The following is a 21,743-nucleotide window of genomic DNA, read 5'->3' on the forward strand; positions in this document are numbered from 1 at the left end:
AAAGAAATGAGCACCTAAAACAATTGGGAAAACTTCTGCTTGAAGGAGTAATAGCACTAAAATACCTGAACATCACCAAGAATCAGAATTCAATGTACAACTGTGTCCTCAGCATGCTTTTACCACCTAGCTTAGTTTTTGTAGACCTCATCTAAGGCACTTAATTCCTTGGTTAATGGGGTGCTGAGACACTTTAGTCAAGATTGTCGTTCTTTAGAGGGAAGTTCCTGAAAGCTGAGCACCTCCACATAGAGTATTTCATCCGCTATATTGCTTTTTAGCCTATTGTTTTTTTTAATTCTCTTAGTCTGTATTTAGACATAGCAGATAACAATGATATTGGTAATGGTATGCTTGATGGGAGAATGGAAATTTATTTTAAAATAAATCTAGTAATCTTGCCTTATAGTTCTGTTCTTTAAGTCACTTCTTTTGTAGGTCAACAATCAAATAAAATATTCATGACAGTCTGAAATGATAAGAAAAAACAGGAGATCACAAAGATTAGAGATGGAAAAGTGGTCATGGTCCTGAGAAAGGGTTGTGCTTTAACATTACTCAGTTTTGTCCAGTTCATTTTAAATGTCTCAGGTAATGGGGCTTCTGCTTCCTAAAGAAGCTATCTCTTCGAGGTTGAATTCCTCCAATTATAAGGAATTTTTTTTCTGAAAATCAGATTAATGGAAGTTTCTTCTGTTTCGGCTCATTACTTTAGCTATAGTGCCCTGTGTTGACATACATAATTTATTCCTCCCATTGGTGTTTGCATCTCTCTGACATGTATTATGTACATCTAGCCTAAGTGTGCAAAATATTTCACAGATGTTCAAGAAAGACCTTCACTCTGAACAAATTTTGAAAAACAGTCAAAAGAAAAGAGTACAATGAAAATAAATACTAAGTATGAACATAATAGGAAAGTGAAATGTGTTATTTTTTTCATTTACAGTTTTGTGTTTATCATGAAGACAGAACACAATACCATTCAGATTGTTTGCCTTTATTATGCACACTTGCTGTGCTTCTCTTTTTAAAATGCTTTTAAAGATGTTTTTCCTTTAAATATCTCATGTGTTTGTCCACAAATTAAAACAATGCAATTATAAACAGAAACAAAGCTTTCGTAAATTGTTTCAATGGTTATGGAGTTGTCCTGTTAAAGGAGTGTACTGTTTTGCTAATACAGAATTGTCTTTCCTCATTGGACTGACTTTGAAATATTTATGTTTCCTGAGCCCTCTCTAAAGCATCTTCATAAACCACAATATAGTCACCTCTTAATCGCACTTTTGAGAAAGTGAGCAACTTGGAATTCTCATCTCTGTTACTGTTGATCGGGTTTTTCAGATCAACAGTGTTTTTCTGAACATTTCTAATTTTTGACCACCTTTGTCAAAAGTGTACAGTAGAATACAGTTATGTCACCACCCACTACTCCTGTATCTGATGGCTGTACCAAATGTGTTGGAACATTGTTCTGGGAGCTCCTCTTTAGTTGGCTAACCACTGTGACCCCTAAATCCTTTTCAGAGTCACTGCTTTCCAGGACACAGTCTTCAGTCTTCTAAACATGACCTACATTCCTTGTTCCCGTTGAATGACCTTGCATTCAGCTGTCTCAAATAGCACATTCAAATGATCCTGGCTTACTAAAGGATGTCAATTTCCCTACAGAAAACGTGTTCTTTCTTTGCATTATTCAGTGCTTTATGCATTTTATATCATCTGCAAATCTTACCATTAATGCTGTTAAATATTCCTTCAGATCACTCATAAATTGATGTAGCCGCAGAGGACTAAAATGTGGGGCTCAATCTCCCAAGGCAGTGATGTCAAGAGTGTGTTTAGAGCTCAGACCACTTCATGTCAGAGACACACTCAGCTCTCAGGATGCCAAACCGGGCCAAGGGAACTGGTGGGAGCGTGGCCACATATGCCTGTTTCAGCAAAGAGCCTGTGCCAGCTCCCAGCAGGGAGCTGAGTGGCTGGAGCTGCACCAGCCAGCTGGGCACTGCAGAGGCGTGGGCTGGGCTGGGGCAGCTGAGTCCTGGCGCCAGGAACAGCTGGGGAGAAACTCGCTTATGGAAAAGAGCAGAACTCTAAATTCCTCATGAATTGCCCAGGGGATAATGATTAGCTGTTTATACTTACTTTAGGAGATCTGTCATTTAGCTGTTTTTTAATTAATTATTATGTGTTACACTGATTTTGTATAATGCTAATCACTTAATTAGATTGATGTACTGCTGGATGTCTTCTGTCTGTTGCTTTACAGAAGCATATGTCAATGTAGTCACCTTTCTCAATCATATTCAGCGATCACACCCAGAAACCTACCCAAATTGACATGCTTGTTGGCACTAATCACACAATCCTTTTCTGTATTGATTACATCCCATATCAGGCCTTCAGTTGTTCTACCTGCTACTGACTCCAGTAGAGCTAGAATCACATTATCAAGGTTATATTTTTTATGTTCTCCAAATGTAAACCTGGCTTTATCCAGGATTTTTATACTTCCTCAGTATTCTTTAATTTCTTAAGTAGCCACATTAATTGTTGTGGCAGTCCGGTAATACATTCCTCTTAGAATTAAATTCACCATCTTTTAAAAATTATTTCCATATTATTTTAAGCCAAAAAATATGGCATTCATTACTGGGTTGGGACTGCAACATACAGAAATATTAATTGAATGCTTCTGTCTGTTCTGCATTGTTATTGAAAATTTCAACTGCTTCTAGTAACAGATTTATGATTTTGCTAGGGTTAGTTATGTTCACAGTGATTTCTTTATTTTTTTTATTCTTCTTTGTCCTTAGTATTCCTGAGAATAAAATTTCTCACTGAAAATTTCTCATATGTCGTTGATATTTCACTTGTCCAGACTTACAATACTGAGTACATAAAAAAGTTTTTGCTATATTATCTGTTATTATTTGTCTTCAGTTAGGATATTTTTAACAAAAGACAATATCCACACAACTGGATTTTTTTAATCTGGTAAAATAAGTCACAGTTAAAGATTCCTTTTTAAGTTGTTTATTTGCTTATAACTGACTTCTTCAAGAAATTCAACCTTTTAAAAACAGACTATAGACCAGGATCTAATGCTCTTTTCATACAGGAAATATACTGGTCATACAGCTGGTCACTGAATAAAACATTCTTAAAGTTAATTCTATAAGTTTGTCCACTGGAAAGAGGTCCCATTATAAAGTGAACACGTTTTGTAGTGGAAAATGATGGTGTTTCACTTTTTGATGCTCCCTGGATATTTTAACAATGTTGAGACCTCCAGCACAGGTTGTCAGACTTGTGTCACTTTTTTCTTTTTTTTCCTTTCAGATATTGTTGAGATGTTTCAGATACCATTTTTTCAGATATTATTAAGGGTATATCTAAAAAGCTTTTTGTCTGGTTTTATATGCTTGCCTATATTGGTTAACAAATTGAACCTAAACCCCTGTCATTTGGGCTTATCAATTAAGATTGCACTATCCAGGTGGCAGGCCAAATCCCACCTGCTGAAACAACTCCATCCATCTTCAAAGATTCTCCATTGTCATGTAGTATAGCAAGATATAAATCTGAGAAAACTGTTACTTATTGATCTTATTGATTTCCAGATTGCCAAGAAGCTGAATTAGAATAAGTCTGAAATGCAGGATCTGAATTTTTGCTCTTTCTTGGTTCAAACTAATTAAAGGAAATGGATATTGTTTGCTGACAGCTAACCTCTGGCAGCAGCATTTTAAATAATTTAGAATATGTATGTTCACAATAACCTCATCCCAGTCTCAGCAGTATTCCCATGCTCTGTGCTCAGGATTTGGGGACTGTTCATTTGAGAGAAAACTGGAAAGTATGAATATAAATGCACAAATTGTACACAGTTTTTTTAACAACCTAAGAACAGCATATGTGGTAGTTTTGTTTACCAGTGTTTTAAAAAATAAGTTAGAGGGGCTAGGATTGGGACACAATTTGAACATTATTTTTAAATAAGGCCTGTTTCCCAAAATAATTTAGAGGGTGAACTAGCCAGGTTGTCACGCAGTGTCTGTCAGGTTCTGCATCTCCTGTAACCACCAGAATCAGATCTTTTGAGTAGCATGTATCTTTTGAGAGTAAAAATTTGGATGCCATCCTCCCCTCCAGTTCATTTGCAGTTAAGACTGTAAGGAACCAGCTGTGACTTTGACTGTCACTTCTCATGCAGGTACTATGGAGGGATACTGGTCTACTGCTTATTGTGGTCTGAAAAGGCTCCTTTACTGATGGTCCTTCTGCTTGACCACCCTATGGTCAAGCACAACAGCAGGTAGAATTGATTTCATGACATTAAATTAAAGATTTATCTACATTATGGCTGAAAGTCCAATTCTCATTAATTTAGAGGAGATCCAATCTCCAACCCATCATGGTTTTAAAACTGAAATCTGCCCAACACACTACTGTCCTGGACATTTCCAGGTACCCCTTTCTACTGCACCAAACAAGAGTTATTCCAAAGTTCCTTAAAAACTTGAAAACTCTTCAGCCAATCTAAATGACAATAATCTGGAATGAATCAAAATTAAATATATTTAAGAGCAGCTACTTAGAATTACTTGTTAGAAAATTTAAGGCAAGAGCTCTGAACTAGATTTTTTTGTAATGTTAAAAGTCTGTGGATTGTCAGCTCAGTCCTTTGATAAGAAACAAAGCCATTGTTACCTAGATAGTAGCTATCTTTGTGGGGGGAATCAGATGAGGCCTAGAAGAGGATAGGGTAGCTGGCAGTTCTGCATCACCAGATAAATCTTCTGCTCATCCATACAGTTACATTTTGAAAGTTTAGGTACAGTCAACATGAAATATATTCACATATAGCCTTAAACATGAATTCTGATAAAAAGAGGCTGTTGCCATTAATAGCCAGAAAGAACTCACACACAAATCTTAAGATTACATTCAAATCATTGTTGATAGGAAGGAAAGTAGTATTAAGCAAGTTAATCTACATGCTCTTAGAGGATAACAAAGCAAAAGCTAATTTGCCATGAAAGTGGAATTCAGAGTCCTCTGTTTTGAAGAACTAATTAATTTTGCTTTAGTCTAGGAAAGTTTAATGTAAAAAATCCCTTGAAAATTTATGAAGAGCTGTTTTACATAAACAGAATTACACTTCTTTATAGCTTTAAAGTAAAGAACCTTAAATCATGCATAGTTTAATTTTGTGAAGCATCAGAAAAGCAAGTTCATGTGGAAAACCAGCATTTTTACGCTTAACAATTAATTGATGATATTGCAGTAGATAGTGACATTAAAATTTCTCTATTCTTTCTTCCGTTTTGGATGGTATTGGCCTAGGGGGAATTGCCTCCAAATGATTATTCTTCTTTTGTTTCCTCAGTTTAATTTTAACAGGTTATTACATTTTGAGTTATTTGAACGACAAAGAAAACCTACTTGTCAGTTTAAAAAAATGCTGGTTTTTTTGATGCTCTGGAATGTTATTGTGGAAGGAATCAGATGTTAAATAGACATGTGGAGCTACCATGGACCCAGAAGCTCTCATGGAGGATAGTTTCAATCTTGTTAATTACACAGTTATCAAAGAGGACAATCTTTTCTGTTATTTCATTTGTCAGGTTTCTTTTCAAGTATTTCTCATTCCTTGATTAGGTTGCCTTTGGAAGAGTTCTCATAGTGGTGTCAATATTTCCGTGGTGAATCAAAGTTCTCCTGTAAAGCTAGGTGACAAACTTAAACACCCATTTCTCACTCCATAACACTGATGTCTAGTGTGCTGGTAACATCTCCCTTTTCTAAGTGGTAAGTTATTTTGGGGGTGTAAGAATGACCAGTGCCATGGTTGCAGGGGAAGCTTCAGCTGGGATTTTTTTTGGTCACTCGAGTCTGCTTTTATTTATTCTCTGTGGAATCTTGCAGTTCTCCTATCCCTCAATCATCCTCAGAGCTGAAGTACTCTATTTATCATCCACAGTTTACTCAGACAGTTGGATTAATTTGCATACCTTTGGGATTCTGTATCCAGTAGACCTGTCAAGTGTCACACTATGCAACAGATCCTGCCTCTCCTCTTCTGCTCCATTTGTACCTCATGCATTCATGCGCTGCAGCATTTTGCTTTCCTGCTCTATCACATTCCTCGGATGATATCGTAGCTCTCCAGTTCCTTCCTGCCCTCCCGCCTCTCAATCACATGCTGTAAGCTGCCAGACACATCCCACACCATACACCACTCTCTAGTGCTCTCTCAGGCACAGAGGAAGATAATAAAATGATGTATAAACATGTGAATCCATGTTAAAAACAAAGTATGGTTTACTTTGCATAAGAAATAAAGCTCTTAGATAGAAACATTTTAAAAAATCTACAGATGTGTTTATATTACATTTAGATCTACAATTTTGTGATGGTCATCTATGAATCCTCAATTTTATCCAGATATCCCAAAAGTTATTGCTATGTCGAGCTTTGTTCTTGCAGACTTGCTCTTGCCTTTGTCTCACAGGGTCCTTTTTCACCGTTACCATTCCTTCAGCCTGTGTTCTCAAGCTTTGGCTCTTCTGGTCTTGTCTGCTCCAGCAAGAGTCTTCAGGGCTTATGTCTCTGGTTATGGTTACTGACCCCTAACAGCTCACATATTTGTTAGGGCAGCTACACTGAGAAAATGTCTGCCTGTTTCCTCAGGCAGAGTGCTGCCAGATCAGTCCTAATATAGCAAGCATCCCATTAGCCAAAAAAACACACATAATCTCTCTCAGAACAGCACTAAATTTAACATGGTCATTAAAAAAAATGCTGCTAGGGATTCATCTCATAGATCTGTTACTATTCTGCTGCCTACAAAATAAAAGACGAGCACATCATCTTAATTATGTCTAGTAATTATGAGTTACAATCAGAGACTCTTAAGATACATTTACTCCAGAAACTGAGGGAAGCATATGAAAAGGGGAGGGGATTCAAATGAAGTTGCTAATAAAGCTGAGATTTTCCTTACTATGCACGTTACCATGTCAACGTGAGTTATGCAGCATCACATTGGAGATCTATTCAAGACCCCTTTGAAAGCTTAACTACTAACCAGGAAGTTAGAGATGGATTTTGAGCTGATTTTGGCATCTTTTGCATGATAAATGCTACTAACCACATTCTCTTTCTGGTTTAATATCAAATACAGCCGAGCAAATGTTTAATTATATCCATGCAGATGGTTTCTTATGTAAGAGATAATTACTTGTCCCACTTTGAAAGTACTAAACCAGGCAGAAAACATGAAGCTCAATAATTCTAAGATGGCAAGGAATGTAACATAAACTATTATTTCTTGCACATAGCAGAGAAAAAGATACAACCTCCGTATCTTGTCTGTGTATTAGTTTCAGATGGTTAAAATATGATTCTCTTAAGTTTGTATGTGAATATTTCCTCTGCTCTAGCTTCCTTCTTAACTCACTTCTACTGCTGTCTGGCAGCTGTCTAAAGCCTTTTATTGGAAACTGAAGCAATGTAAAATTTTGGCAGCTGATCTTTCAGAAAAAACCTCTTCTTTATTCTCCAGTACTTTATATATATATATATATACACATAAAATATGCCTTTGGCATTATTAGTTTGCTATTTAAAATGTCTTACATATGTTATAAGGAGTACTAGTTCCAGTTTCAGCATCTTAGATTTGAGAATTATATAAGCTGGTAGACAACAGAGGTTGATACATAGCAGACATTGAGGAATTACAACATTTTACCTTTTTCCTGTGTTAGCTGAGATATTTAAATACGTTTTGAGGAACAAAAGGTGGAAAAAACCCCAAAATACTCAGAAGCAAAATAAAAGTATCAGCCAGTTATTATTTAAATTTGCATTCTTAGTAAAGAACCTAGATGACTTTTCTGGGGGAAAACACTATATCAAACCCGTGCAATACCATGATAATCACTTAGCTAGGTGAAAATCACTGAAAATGTAAAAGTGATTAAACACAGTTTATCATCAGATGCAGAAAGTTCCCTCATACTTCAGACAGAGGTTGAAAAAAATGTTCCTAAGGCACCAGAAGGAATGGAGTTCAGTTGGTAACACATCTTGTCTATATTGATTATATGATGTCCAGTGGAGAGTGAGCTTCTTAATCTTTTCCTCAGCACAGACACAAATACCCTTTTTCTCTGCCCAGCTGTCTAATTTCATAATGTTTTAAGGAATTCAACATACTTGACCTTTCTCTTCTTGTCCACTTTAATTACAGTTTCCAGTGGTTGCAAATGATCAGGAGGCAGGTGATGGTTATGGCTTGCTCTCCAACAGCAGCAGGCTGGCAGTGAACATCCAGAGAGTTTGAAGAGCCTTTGGGGAAGGATAGGTGGTCCCCACCTTAGCACTGCCATAAACATGTTGAAAGTTCAGACCACAAAACATAGGTGCTCAGGTTGCCAATAGTTGCTTCATACTTTAGAGGAGCTAATTTTGAAATGAGCCTCACTGAATTTTCCTCAGTTTCATATTCTTAGAAAAACAAGCCAAACCAGTGCAGAAAACCTCGGTCCCAAACAACATCTGCCAGGCACATGCATTTATGCAGGCCCTGCATGTTCTTTGGGCACCTCGGGATGTTCCCCAAATGCTCATAATCGTAGCAGGAAAATTGTCTTCTTATGCTACTTAATACTCCAGAATGAAAGCAGGACTACAGGATAATCAACACTCTCCTCTGAAGTTATGTTACATTTACAGGCAAATAGCTTGCAGGACCATAACCCTACTGCCTACTGGTTACTCAAACATGCAATTCCTTGACTGCAGTTTCCAAGGATCCCCTGTTTTATGTGACCCCTAGTCATGATGGATACAGAAATACTCCGGCAAACAGTGGGTATCTCAACCCACACATACCCACAAGTTTTGTTGTGTTCTGCTTTTTCCCCTTTTCATTGGCAAGAGGAAAGAGGAAGCAAGAGGGAAATGGAAGGAAAGGGCAAAGGTGGGTTAGGAAGAAAGACAAACCAAGAACGATTACTTTTCAGTTGTGTGAATTGTTGTGGAAAATGTATCTATAGCAAAATACGTGCTTTTGGCAGGCTTATGAGATAAAATAATATTCTTAGAATATGATAGTTGAATTTTGCAAGGAACCTGAAATGTCCCTAAACAAACTAAAGCTGAACTCTGTAGTAAGATGAATACTTGAGCATTTGGGATAAAAAAAAAATGTTTTTTCCTCCTTTCTCATTCAACAGGGATAGCTTCGTTGTTGCTGGACATACATAGTGAGTCCTTCAGCTTCCCCACTGCCACAGACTGTATAGTGCAAAACTGGAAGAACTGGCACAGATTCAGCACCTTTTCTGTGGTACTGCAGGAGAGAACATTGTAGTTGTGATTTTCCTGAACTCCCTGCAGAGTTTATGGTGTTCGTACTTTTTTGTTCTCAAGCCAGAGAGGACACACAAAGCTTCTGGGTGAAAAAAGGATAAAAAAAGCACAACGCTGGGTGAAGAAAAAGAGGAGATAAGGTAAAGATAGGCCTTTAAAACTTAAGCAGCATGTTATACTATTATGACTGTGTCTGATGATGACATGCATGTAAAAAGTCATTGGTCTTATGTGTGAGAATATATGCTCTCATATATATCTGCTATTGTGTGCTCTCAGAGACATGTACAAGATAAAATGAAAATTGTAGTTGCAGATGTTAAAGAGCACTAAGTATTGCCCATGTTTGGGCAGTCCATCTGTCTTTCACAGAGTTCCAATACAAAAGAGTAAGGTGCAGTATGTCTTTCAGACTGTAAATAGAGCAAGTTTATGTGATGATACCCTAAACAAATAATGTATTTGATTTTTTTATTTATAAGACAGTGTAGCTTAATTTACTTGCTGCTTTCCCTTAGGTACATAAGGAGTTCCAGCACATTTTCCCCACCAGGAGAACCCAGCAGAACAAAAGCAGAACAGGTATATTCCCAAGTTTAAGAAAAGTTAGATAAGTGTATGTGCTGAGAATTGAGGGACAGCATATCTGCATAGCAAAAGGGGGTGATTGATTGCCACGTGGGAGCTGAGAGGAAGAAACTGGCATACAGACTGCTGTGTTGAAAACTGAGGGGGAGAATGGTTACATAAAGACGGAAGACAAGGTACTGCCTACAAGCCAGATACAAGATGATGTACTTTGGGGAGAAAGCGTGATAATGAGAGACAAACAGGAAACAAAAGGATATATACATGCACCCATGTACACACACCAGATACACTGCAAAATAAGACAAGGGAGGTTAACTGTTTAGAGTTTGTACAGATCTTCTGATGTGTATCTTAGCCTCTCCATCCTCTTTTCCTTGTGAGTTTCTTGTGTATCTTTTTTTTTTTTTTTTCTTTTAACTTGGATACAAGAATGAGCTAAAATGTAGGAAATCAAATTGCCTTAAAAAAAAATTAGAAATATAGAGCAAATTCCCTAAAAGGGAATTTAGCCTAGTCCAAGCAATCATAAAACTACCTCGCAGGGTATATACCTGAGAGGTGTGTATATATACATATATATATATAATGTGGGGGTTTTTATATGTGTATAGATATATATACATATTTTATATAATTTTTATATATATATGTGTATAGATATATATACATGCTTTTTATATATATGTTTTTATATATGTGTATAGATATATATACATGCTTTATATATATGTGTGTTATATATGTGTGTGTGTTATATATATATATGTTATATGCCTATAACATATATAACATACTTGCTGTTTGAGATGTACAGCCCATTTGTTTCTCAGGCTTCCATTTGAAAATGGCTGCCACAGTGTGAGCTCTGCAATACTTGCAAGCATGTGCTTCTTATCTCAATGCTGTTAAAGACTGCCATTGATTGTATGATTCAGTATAGGGCAGTGGAGAAAAGGTATACTGGTGGCCCTTTTCATGTGGCTGTAATAGAAAAGGCATGTAAAGAATCCTTAAAAGCTGAGAGGGAAGGTAATGAGCCACTGGGCATACAATATCCTTTTTTCTTCTTAGTCCCAGTTTAGATTGCAATCAAGGAGTTCTTAATCTTGCAGTTATTAGGTTATGTGTAGAGTTTTAAGACATTTACAAAATTAACAGTTCTATTATACTAACAGTTGAAACTGGCATTAGCTGTTAATCAGACCAGTAGCCTGTGGAAATAAGTACTGTGTGATAATGGGAAAAGGAGCTATGTCTGCACATTCATCTCTGCTTCTCCCTTCTAAGTGCTCTGTAAATCCTGTCGAGACAAAATGCCCAGGCCTTAGCAGAAGGAACATAGTTGTGTCTTGTGATCAGCAGAAAATGAGCCCTTTACCCTTCTGGTGAGACAGTTCTGAGTTGAAGGACTCAGTACAGAATCATGGTACCAGGTTTGCTTAAGTAATGACGGACAGCACCTTTTCAGCTTAGGCTCTGGATCCTCATAAAGAATCCTTCAGCTTGTCCGTGACCCTGCTGTGCCTCTGTGATCCTCAGATATTTTCTAATTGTCTCTCTTGCTTCTATCATCAAGGTAGAATACGTCAGTGCAGGATTCCTATGTTGTAACCTTGACGGCAGGGTCAAAGGGTCTCTGCTGCCTTCTGTGTAGACACTGGTGATCATACAATAAAATAAAAAACGGTGATGACAGCTCTGAATATTGTCTCATTTTACCCAAAGGGGCCAATTGAAAACTAAGTAGGAAAAGAAAGAAAGTCCCCACTCTGTCCCAAGGATTTTTGTTACCTTACGAAATTGCAAGGACTGGAGGGATTTCTCTGCAGATTGCATTGCAGATTGCTATGAAGTATCTTTTGATCATTTTGAAAGAGAGGTGAGGAGATATGTCTTATATTTAATGTTTTATCACAGAATCATGGAATGGATTGCGTTGGAAGATCATCTAGTTGCAACCCTCCTGCATGGGCAGGGACACCTCTCAGCTTGCTCAAAGTCCTGTCCAATCTGGCCTTGAGCATTCTATGGAGGGGGCATCCACAGCTTCCCTGGCAACCTGTTCCAGTGTCTCACCATACTGTCACTAAAGAATTTATTCCTAATGTCTAACCTAAATCTACCCTCTTCCAGTTTAAAAACATTACTCCTTGTCCTATCACTACATGCCCTTATAAAAAGTCTCTCCCCAGCTTTCCTGTAAGGCCCTTCAGGTACTGAAAGGCCACTATAACATCTCCCCAGGCTGAACAACCCCAGCTTTCTCAGCCTGTCTTCATAGGAGAGGTGCTCCAGCCCTTTGACCATCTTCATGGCCCTCCTAGGGAGACTTGGTCCAGGAGCTCCATGTCCTTCTTGTGTTGAGGGCTCCAGAACTGGACACAGTACTCCAGGTGGGATCTCACTAAAGCAGAATAGAGGGGTAGAATCACCTCCCTTGACCTGCTGGCCACGCTTCTTTTGATGTATCCCAGGAAACATTTCAAGGGTTGCAGGAGCAGTAGACCTTTGACATATGAATGAGAGCTGGAGATGGATATAACAAAATTTAGTTTATGACTGGACACTGTTTCCCCAGATGAGAAAGGCCTCAGTTTTGTTATAGGTAAGTATAATGTACCAGAGGGGCTGACTAATGGTCTTGGAAGTCACTGGACTTTCTAGTTTGTCACCAGTAACACAATTGTGAGTTTCCCATCGCTGCCTGAATAATTGGTAAAGCTGAGTTTCCTTGGCTGTAGCTACGTTGCTAAATGTGTCCCAATACAGGGAGAACCCTGGCCCTGTGCTACATGGTGCAGAATGGCTCATGTTCACACTGGGACACTTACCCCCACTCATACAAGCTGGCTGCATCCACACTAGCCCTGGGCTTCCTCCTTGAGGACCCAAATGGCATTCTTGTTGCTTAGAGATAGAATTGTTTTTTAATATACTGTATTTTCCAGTTTAATTTGTTTGAAAAAATATGAGGTTCTTGTTTCAGCCTATCGAGAGCAATATTTTTATAGCATGAAACAGAAGGCATATATTACCTGTCCGGGGGAGACATGTAAGGTTGCTTGAGGCTGCAAAGCCTACTGAGTGGGTTGGAAGAATGTGATGCAGGAGTTAGAGCTCAAGCAGGCTCACATGTACATCTTTGGAGAATGTTTTTTTGGGCTAAATTATCCCCAGAACTGCATCTAAGTTTTGTTTTGTAGGGAACTAAATGTTTCAGTCTAAAAGTTTACTGCTGAACTAGTGTATACACCATTGGAGATCAGGGAGGCAAGACCCAGAAGACAACTAGGGGACTAAGGTATTTGGTAATTGGGAAGTACCCTTTGAGAAGAGATTATGAATACACAGTTCCCCATATAACCATTCAGGAAGTCTACTGGCTCTCAAAAAATAAAAACAAGTCACCAACAAAACCGACAATATGAATCTTAATTGCTTTTCCTCAGACATCCAACTGCTGGCATATAAAATACTCTTTGTCTGACAACCTCTCTCAGCCTCTCTCTAGTAATAAGAATAAATGCATTTTAAAATCAATTTGCTATCTCCTGTTATCACAGGAAAAGTCTAATCTTTAACAAGAAACAGTTTCAAAGAAATTAAATTTAATGGCTTGCCTTAAATTAATTTTTACTGCATTTTCCCTTTAACATAGGTCACATCATTTGGAATCATCCACTTAAACATCACCTGGGCTCTAATTTTCAGCTTCACCAATCATTTAATTATAAGAGGTGATATTTTATCTCTTGTTTTGAAAAGTGAAAAAAACATTGTATTTCATATAAGTAGGTGTGAGAAGCAGAAAAACACGTGAGCTTGGTGTTGGGAGATCCTTCCTTGATTTCCTTCAAAGCTGCAGGAACACATCCTCCAGAGAGCTAATCAGTCATAAAGAAGGTGGAAGCTCAGAAAGTTATCTATACCCTGGCATCAGTACCTTTTCTCATCTGCTTGTGCTTCCTATCAAGTGCATGTGGGGAACCAGTCACATCAAAACAGGTTGCAAAGTTAGAATGAAATGAATTTGCTTCTAAGTTTCTAGCCCTCTGTAGGCTTTAGGTATGAGTCACACCGGGGACCTCACCTTGGGAAGGCCAGTACTTCCATAGGTGCAGTGACACAGGGGAATGGATAAGCACTGGAAGCCCTGCAAGACAAAGACAAAGGCTGTTATTAAGCTTCAGGTGCCTCGGTGTTCGAAAGGCAGCTGAGCAGGGGGCTGTTGGGATCAGAATTTCTAGCCTTCCTCCCCATACTCAATGAGATGAGAAAACTGACAAGAAAAATCACTGTGACCTGTGAGAAAACAAATAACATAGTCAAGCAGCTCATAGAGACAGGGTAGAGTACAAAGCACAGACAGGCTTTTAACTGCCTAGCAAAAGTGCAGAAACACAACTGACTGTGTACTTTGATACTGCATTTCAGAGTTATATATAGAAAACAATAAATTTTAAAAAATAAACAAAAAAATCCTTCAGGCTCAGGAAGATTTAAATATTAGTGTTTCCTGGCATAACAGAACTGTAATCTCATTAGAAGTTGGTCCTAATTGTTCATATTTTACTGATTAGGTAAAAGTTTTGTTAATCAAGTCCTTACAGAGCAAATATAATTCACATATTTCAAATTACTGAAGATTTATCTCCTAAAATAAGTTCTTATTATCAAATTGACTATTTTAGCAGAACAAGGCCACACCAGAGAGTAAAAATAATTTGTCTTATGAAGGGACTTTCTGCTACAGTTACTCCAGAAATCTTCAGAAACTAGTAGAGCACTATACAAACTATTTTAGAAACTAAAATCGATGGGTTTACTACACTAGATACTGGAAGGGTTTCAAGAGGTAATTGATTTGTTCCAGTAGAGCTCTAAAATAAGTTCCATTAGATCAAGCAATATTTATAGAAAACAACATTTAGAGAAATCAGTTTTTAGGCAAAAATGATTACACAATATTTAGCACCTTGTGAACTTCTGTACTATGATAAATAGTTCAGAAAATGTGGTTTCCATAAATTAAATCTAAGATAAATGAAACTGTGCTTGAATAACCTAAAAAATAATGTAAAGACTTGTTTTTTCATGCTAGATTACAGGTGGGGAGGGGAGGGGGGGGAAGTGAGATAATTATTTCTTTACTGGGTTATTCTTCAGGGGCTATTGCAGTCCAAAATCAAGACTGGTTCAGGAATGAAATAGGTAATGAGGTTTCAAGGTATTTAACCTCCAACCTTAAGACCAGATGTGACAGCAGCAAAATGTCTATATCTCAGATTAATCCAGCTCAAGGTGCAATTTCTCATGTAACTGATACCAAGTGTCACAATTTAACACATCATTGGCAGTTAAACTCATGACAATCAGCTCTCTATCCCCTCCCACCCAGGTACTGAAAGGAGAGAGACAATAAAGAGAGAGACTTTCCAGATTGAAGACTAAACTAGACAGCTTTAATTAAATACTAATGATAAAAGAAAATATCTACAAATATATACGAATATGTGCAGGAATCTGCAAAACCCCCTGCCTCCCCCTACCCCCAGCAACTCCCATGGCATTTTCCCTCAGCTGTAGACATTTCTGAAAAGTCCTGGACACTTCTAGAGCTAGCAGCAGAGCAGACAGGAGCTGAGGGTAGAGATAGAGGGGTCAGGAATGCATGGGCCTAAGGATCAAAGGAGATGGACAGATGGAGTCCTCCTTGGACAATGACCATTGAAAAAAGGAAAAGGAAGGAGGGCTTGACTTTTGTTTTCCCTGAATTTGTACCAAATGTGGTGCTCATGGGGATGGAATACTCCTTTTTGCCACTTTTAGTCAACTATCTAGTCTGTGGCTCCCTGCAAGAGGTTTGTAAGATGTGACCCTTCTGCTTCATGAGTGTCTGAAGCAGCAGATTCAACAAGCAGAGCCATAAACCACAAAAATCTTGTTTTTTTAGAAAACTTTCAGCCCAACACTGACCATGTGTAAGATTCTTCACACATCTTTAAAAAAGGATGATGTAAAAAGTTTTGCAAAGCAGGAAAAAGAGAGAAAGATTATACAGAATAAACAGGACAGCAAACTTTTGATGTGAATGACATGACTCATGATAATATGTAAGGTCCTAAAGGATTTCCTCTCTGCTGTCTCAGACTGGCAGCCCATTCAGAAGCAGCTCTTAAAGAATATCCCACAGGGAGTCCATGTAGGAGACATCAAAATAAATCTTAATATCTCTGATTGTGTTCTACAATACTGCAGAAAAAAAAATAATAAAAAAAGATTAAAAGAAAAACCCCAAACATCAAAATGTTACAAGGAATAAATTTACTCAGTAGCATTGGATCCACATTCCCTGGAACATGCTGTATATATATGAGACTCCCACATTACTTTTCTGACTAGTGTTGCTACACTGCTTTATTTCTATTAAAAATAAAAATAAAATAAAAAAATAATAAAAAATTAAAATAAATAAATACATTTTGTCCATCCAACTGTCCTCATGATTTTAATTAAACTGATGCTGATTTTGAAATGCAGGTAATGTTCAGATCAGCCTTCCATCCTGCATTCCAACACAAATGCAGATTGTCTTCTGTGCTCTTCCAACTTACACGATGATTTCCACAGGATTGAGTAGTGACAACACTGTACGTATCCGGAAACTATTTTCAGATTCCATTTCAGTGACTTCTAGAAGGATCCATATCTACTTGTTTATGAAAATGTCCATTCCTGACATCAGCACTGACAGTCCACAGGCAATCTAGGGAGTTAAACTAATTAGGAAATGTTTTTTCAAAAATTCTTCATTTGTGTACTAAGTTATTTTAGATACCTTATTGCTCTCAGGCATTTCACTGTGTTCTGACACAGCAGACAAGTAAGATGAAACCTGACCAAATTTTTATCAGTCATTTTAAACTTCGGTGTGATTATTTGCTTCACACTATACACTATTATAAGTTAATTGTGTCAGCCTCTTTATTACATCCGCTTCTTACCCTGACAATCCACAAAGACTACATGAAATTGTTTCAAATCAATATTGGACTAAGTGTGTTGAACTGATTAGTGGTTTGTTAGTATTATTTTGTATTCCAGCACTGTGGGGTTGATTGTCTTCCAGTACATTGTATGCATTATTACAGAGCAAAGCTTCAGAGACTTTGCTGCTGCTGGAAGTCTCTTGCAAATTCCTTCTGTTTTGACTGGACGACAGGATATCAGCAGGGGATGACTAAAAACCAGCAATAACAAAAAAAACCCTGTCCCTCTAGGAGACTCAAACTCAGCTGGAATGCAGCCTTCTTGTTGGATGGGAAGGAATTTTTAATTATGTAGAAATAATAGATGAATAAAGGAGAAAATGTAAATAATTAATGACTGACTTCACCCTACAATAGCAAGAATGCCTCTTGATTTTTTTTAAACAGAAAATAACTATTATAACATTTCAGAGTATGAGAAATAAACTACTTTTTTCAGGTACGTTTTTATATTTCCTAGAATAAAACACTACAATGTGACTGTGTCACTTAAACATTTGTAAAGGGAAGAAAATCCTCTGAGTCCCTTTATGCATATTCATATTTGCTCATGGAAATGTCAGAGTCTTCACACACATAACTGGTGTGTGAAAGTCTTCAGCAGGGAAAGGAAGAGGGAGGAAAAAAGCCTAGATAGTCCCCCTTCCCTGCAGTCACGTGGCTTTTGTAATCAAATCCTACTATCTCAATTTAGAGAAGTTGAAGACTTAAGTCCAGAATTAGAAGTTAATTGAAGAAACAGGACAACAGCTGTTAGAACTGAAGGAGGGCTCTGGGATACTAAATAGGTTGCCAGTGTGCAGTGAACCAGCCAAAGGAAACACAACAGGGAGGAAGGCAAGAAATTCTGAATTTCAGTATGAGCTGGCACATTGATGGTGAATGCTAGTTCTAGTATGGTTATTTCTCAGGATAAATCAGACTGGGGAGAGCAGTGGGTTTCCTTCAAAAACTCAAATCCTAGAAGCTAGAACAGCCTTCCTAAAGAAAATGAGGTAAGCTTCATACAAAATCATGCACCTGACTTCCACACTGACTTTCAGGATAGGGAAAGTAAGATGGATTCCTTCCTCCAGTATTCCGCTTTTCTCCGAGTCCAGTATATCCATGTCTTTCTTGTACTGAGAAGCACAAAACTGGACCCAGTACTCTAGATATGGTCTCACAAGTGCCAAATTGATGGGAAGAATTACTTCCCTGGACACACGTGCTGATGCAGTCCAGGAGGCTGCTGGCCTTGTTTGATGCAACAACCCCAGCTTGGGGAAGAGTGACTGGAGAGCCGCCCAGCAGGAAAGGACCTGGGGATGGTGGTGGACAGGTGGCTTAACATGAGCCAGCAGTGTGCCCAGGTGGCCAAGAAGGCATCCTGGCCTGCATCAGGAATAGTATGGCCAGCTGGAATAGAGAGGTGATCGTGCCCCTGCACTGGGCAGTGGTGAGGCCTCACCTCAAGTGCTGTGTCCCTCACTACAGGAAAGATATTGAGGTGCTGGAGCATGTCCAGAGAAGAGCCACCAAGGGTCTAGAGAACAAGTCTTACAAGGAGTGGCTGACAGAACTGGGGATGTTTATTTTGGAGGAGGCTGAGGGGAGACCTCATTGCTCCCTACAACTACCTGAAAGAAAGTTGTAGGGAGGTGGGAATTGGCCTCTTCCCTCAAGTGAATAATGACAGGACCAGAGGAAATGTTCTGAAGTTGCAACAGGGGATGTTTAGATTGGATATTAGAAAGAATTTCTTTACTGAAAGAGTGGTTGGACACTGGAACAGGCTGCTCAGGGAGGTGGTGAAGTCACCATCCCTGGATGTATTCACAAAATGTATAGATGAGGGGCTTCAGAGCATGCTGTAGTGGCTGAGATTGTAGGTTGCAAGTTGTGGGATTTTTTTGGCATCTGGTTTTGCTGGTTTGGGGGTTTTGTTTGTTTGTTTGTTTGGGTGTTTTGTTTTTTTCTGGTTGGACTCGGTGATCTCAGAGGTCCTTTCCAACCATGGCTATTCTGTGATTCTGTGACACAGGGAAGCACTGCTGGCTCTTGGTCAACCTGTTGTCCACTGTAGTCCCTGTGTCCTTCTCTGCAAAGCTGCTTCCCAGCTATTATTTCCTAGCCTGTGCTGGTGCTTGGGTTTTTCTGTTCCAGAGGCTGGAGTCTGCATTTCTTTTGTTGAAATGCATGAAGTTCCTGACGTTTTTTAATTCAATCTACATAAAACCCCAAATAAACAGAACTTTTCATAGATTAAAAAACAAATCAAGGAAAAAAAAAAACACAAAAAACCCCAACAACAACAACAACAAAAACCCACAAAAAACACCCCCACAACAAACAACTAAAAAACTCATAAACAACAAACATCCAAAAATCCCCAAACCAACGAAAACAGATTTGTTCTGCAGAGCTGCCTTCTACTTACCACTGAGTAATGTCTGAGTACAACTGTGGAGATTGACCATAACTGGTGACTGTAATAAATAGTCAAATAACCCTTGGTGCTCCCCATGCAATGAGTATTTTCAGCTAAAAAAGTCAGTAACTCAGATACATTTGCTTAGTTTAGTTTCATACAGACGGTTTTGCTTTGACCAGGCAGCTGTGTAAAGTTCTTGCATTTCAGGAGGAAATGTAGGGCTGAACAAATCTTAACTCTTTTTTGAAACTTCAAGCTTCTTAGATCAGGCATTTTCATACTGAAACCAGATGTTCTTATTTATGAGCCTGATGTCTGTTCTTCATGATACTTAGCTTTGTGTACTGTCTGTGGGCATGGGTAGCTAAAACCATTTCAGGAAAACAAGTTTTTACTAGTATTTTTATCCCAGTTATGCAGGTATCAAAAGCATACTATATTGCTTACAGGTTCTTCATGGACCACAAATTATGGCAGTCTGAACAACCTTTAATCTTCTTATCAGAATGAGTTTTACTCTGCAAATTGACAGTGCTCTGCCTGAAATAAATAAATAAATAAAGAAGGGTCTTATTATTACTTGCAGTACAGTTTCTCCTGATGGTAAGAGGTAATCAAGGTGATGGAAAACCACACACTTAATTCTCACTCAGTACATTAAAATACAGAGAGAGACAAATCCTGAGCTCCTTAACTTAGATAAATCTCAACTGAAAAAAAATAATAAAAAAAAAATGTTAGCTGGATAGTAATTTACACTTAAGATTAACTTAGGCATTAAGTTGCCATTACTTTAATGAAAATTCAATATATTTTAAAACCTGTTTTTCAGTTTATATTTAGGTCGGTAATAACTTATATAAACTGAGTAAAATAAAATATGTAGTCTTTTACCCTCCATTTAATATAATACATTCATATGATAGTGCTTGAGAACTTAATTTCACAAATTGCAAACTATGCTTTACCCTTATACACACACAGTGCTTCAAAACATTGACTGGGGAAAGATATAAAACCCTTTAAAGGTTAGTGAGAAGAGGTATTCCCTGGGGAGAAAAAGGTAGAAGGAAGGTCCTTGAGAGCACTGGTGAGGCATTTTCAAATTATGAGAACTGCTGGCAGCAGAAGCAGAATTAAGTAATCTTGTAACCTCTTACTAATGCTTACATTTTTGTTCTTAGCTCAAGCCTCAGGACAGAGATTGTGTGTTTTTGTTACTTTTGTTTATTATTTCTCTTCCACTCCTAACTGATTGACCATTGTTAAATAATTCAGAGCAAACTATACACCCCACTAGAAAGTGTGGCTGTAGTCCTTTCTGACACACACTCACTGCCCACCACAAACAGTTCTCACATGAACATGAACAATACAAGTGATCTTGAACTTTTTCTCACTTACCTAACCAGCTAACCATGCTCAGGCTCAGAGTTTCCAGCGGAGCTCACTCCCAGACTCAGGCAAACACAAACCTGGACCTCCAGTCCCTCTGGTAGCCAGCCCTCAGACCCCTGGGCTCCCAGTACCTGCTCTCCAGACCTGTGGTCTTCCAGTAGCTGGGTCCCAGACCTCTCACCCTCTTCTGGCTTGTAGTTCCCTTGTGTCTCACACAAACAAACACACAAAAACACAATAGAGAGCACGCTCAGCTAGGAAAATATTTATGAATAGTGTTTATAAGAAGACAGGGCAGACTCCATTGATCAGCTGCAGGACTTGGCCAGACAATGACATAACCAATTATTTATACATAGCTGGCCCCTATTATCCACCTCTCCTCTCCATTTTCACATGCTTTTTCCTTCCACATCCATCTTCATCCCTCCTTTCCTCACCTTTGTCCCTTCCCTTAAACATCGCATAATAAGTTTCACACTGTTCCAGTTCCCTTCAAGCATCCCATAAAAAGTTCTACACAATCTCACACCCCCCCTCAGATATCCCCAAACAAGTTTGCTCTTTCCCATGAGACCCATGGTAAACCTGAGACCCATGGTAAACCTGTTTTCCACTCCTTCTTATCAGTTACGAAGCCCTGGTTGAATCTCCTCAAGGCCTTGAGTGGCTCATTCTGTGGCTCAGATGAGTGATCTGAGTGCTCTGGTCTTCAGGATTGTCTCTCTTATCTCCTATTCTTTAGGGTTTTTTGTGTTTGGGTGTGGTTTATTGCTTCTCATGTCTCTCATGCCTCATTTTTTATGCTGACTAACCATTACCCAGATACTTGCACAAAACAGGTAGCTACTCAGTCTTTACCCACATATTTTATCTTCCACATACCCTTTGATTCCACACAT

General features: G+C 38.4%; 1 protein-coding gene across 1 annotated transcript in view; it reads right to left on the reverse strand.

The window, feature by feature from the left end:
- Window positions 1-429: 429 nt before the first annotated feature.
- Window positions 430-21,743, reverse strand: part of CCDC169 (coiled-coil domain containing 169) — a 70,281-nt gene continuing 48,967 nt past the window's right edge. Inside the window, exons 8-9 of the mRNA XM_051608528.1 lie at window positions 14,072-14,134; window positions 430-469 (exon numbers count right to left, since the gene is read on the reverse strand). Coding sequence (XP_051464488.1) covers window positions 460-469; window positions 14,072-14,134 — 73 coding nt within the window. The 3' untranslated portion in view covers window positions 430-459. The remainder of the gene's footprint in view (window positions 470-14,071; window positions 14,135-21,743) is intronic.

Source organism: Apus apus, chromosome 1 (assembly GCF_020740795.1).
Source record: "Apus apus isolate bApuApu2 chromosome 1, bApuApu2.pri.cur, whole genome shotgun sequence".
NCBI classification, from domain to species: Eukaryota; Metazoa; Chordata; class Aves; order Apodiformes; family Apodidae; genus Apus; species Apus apus.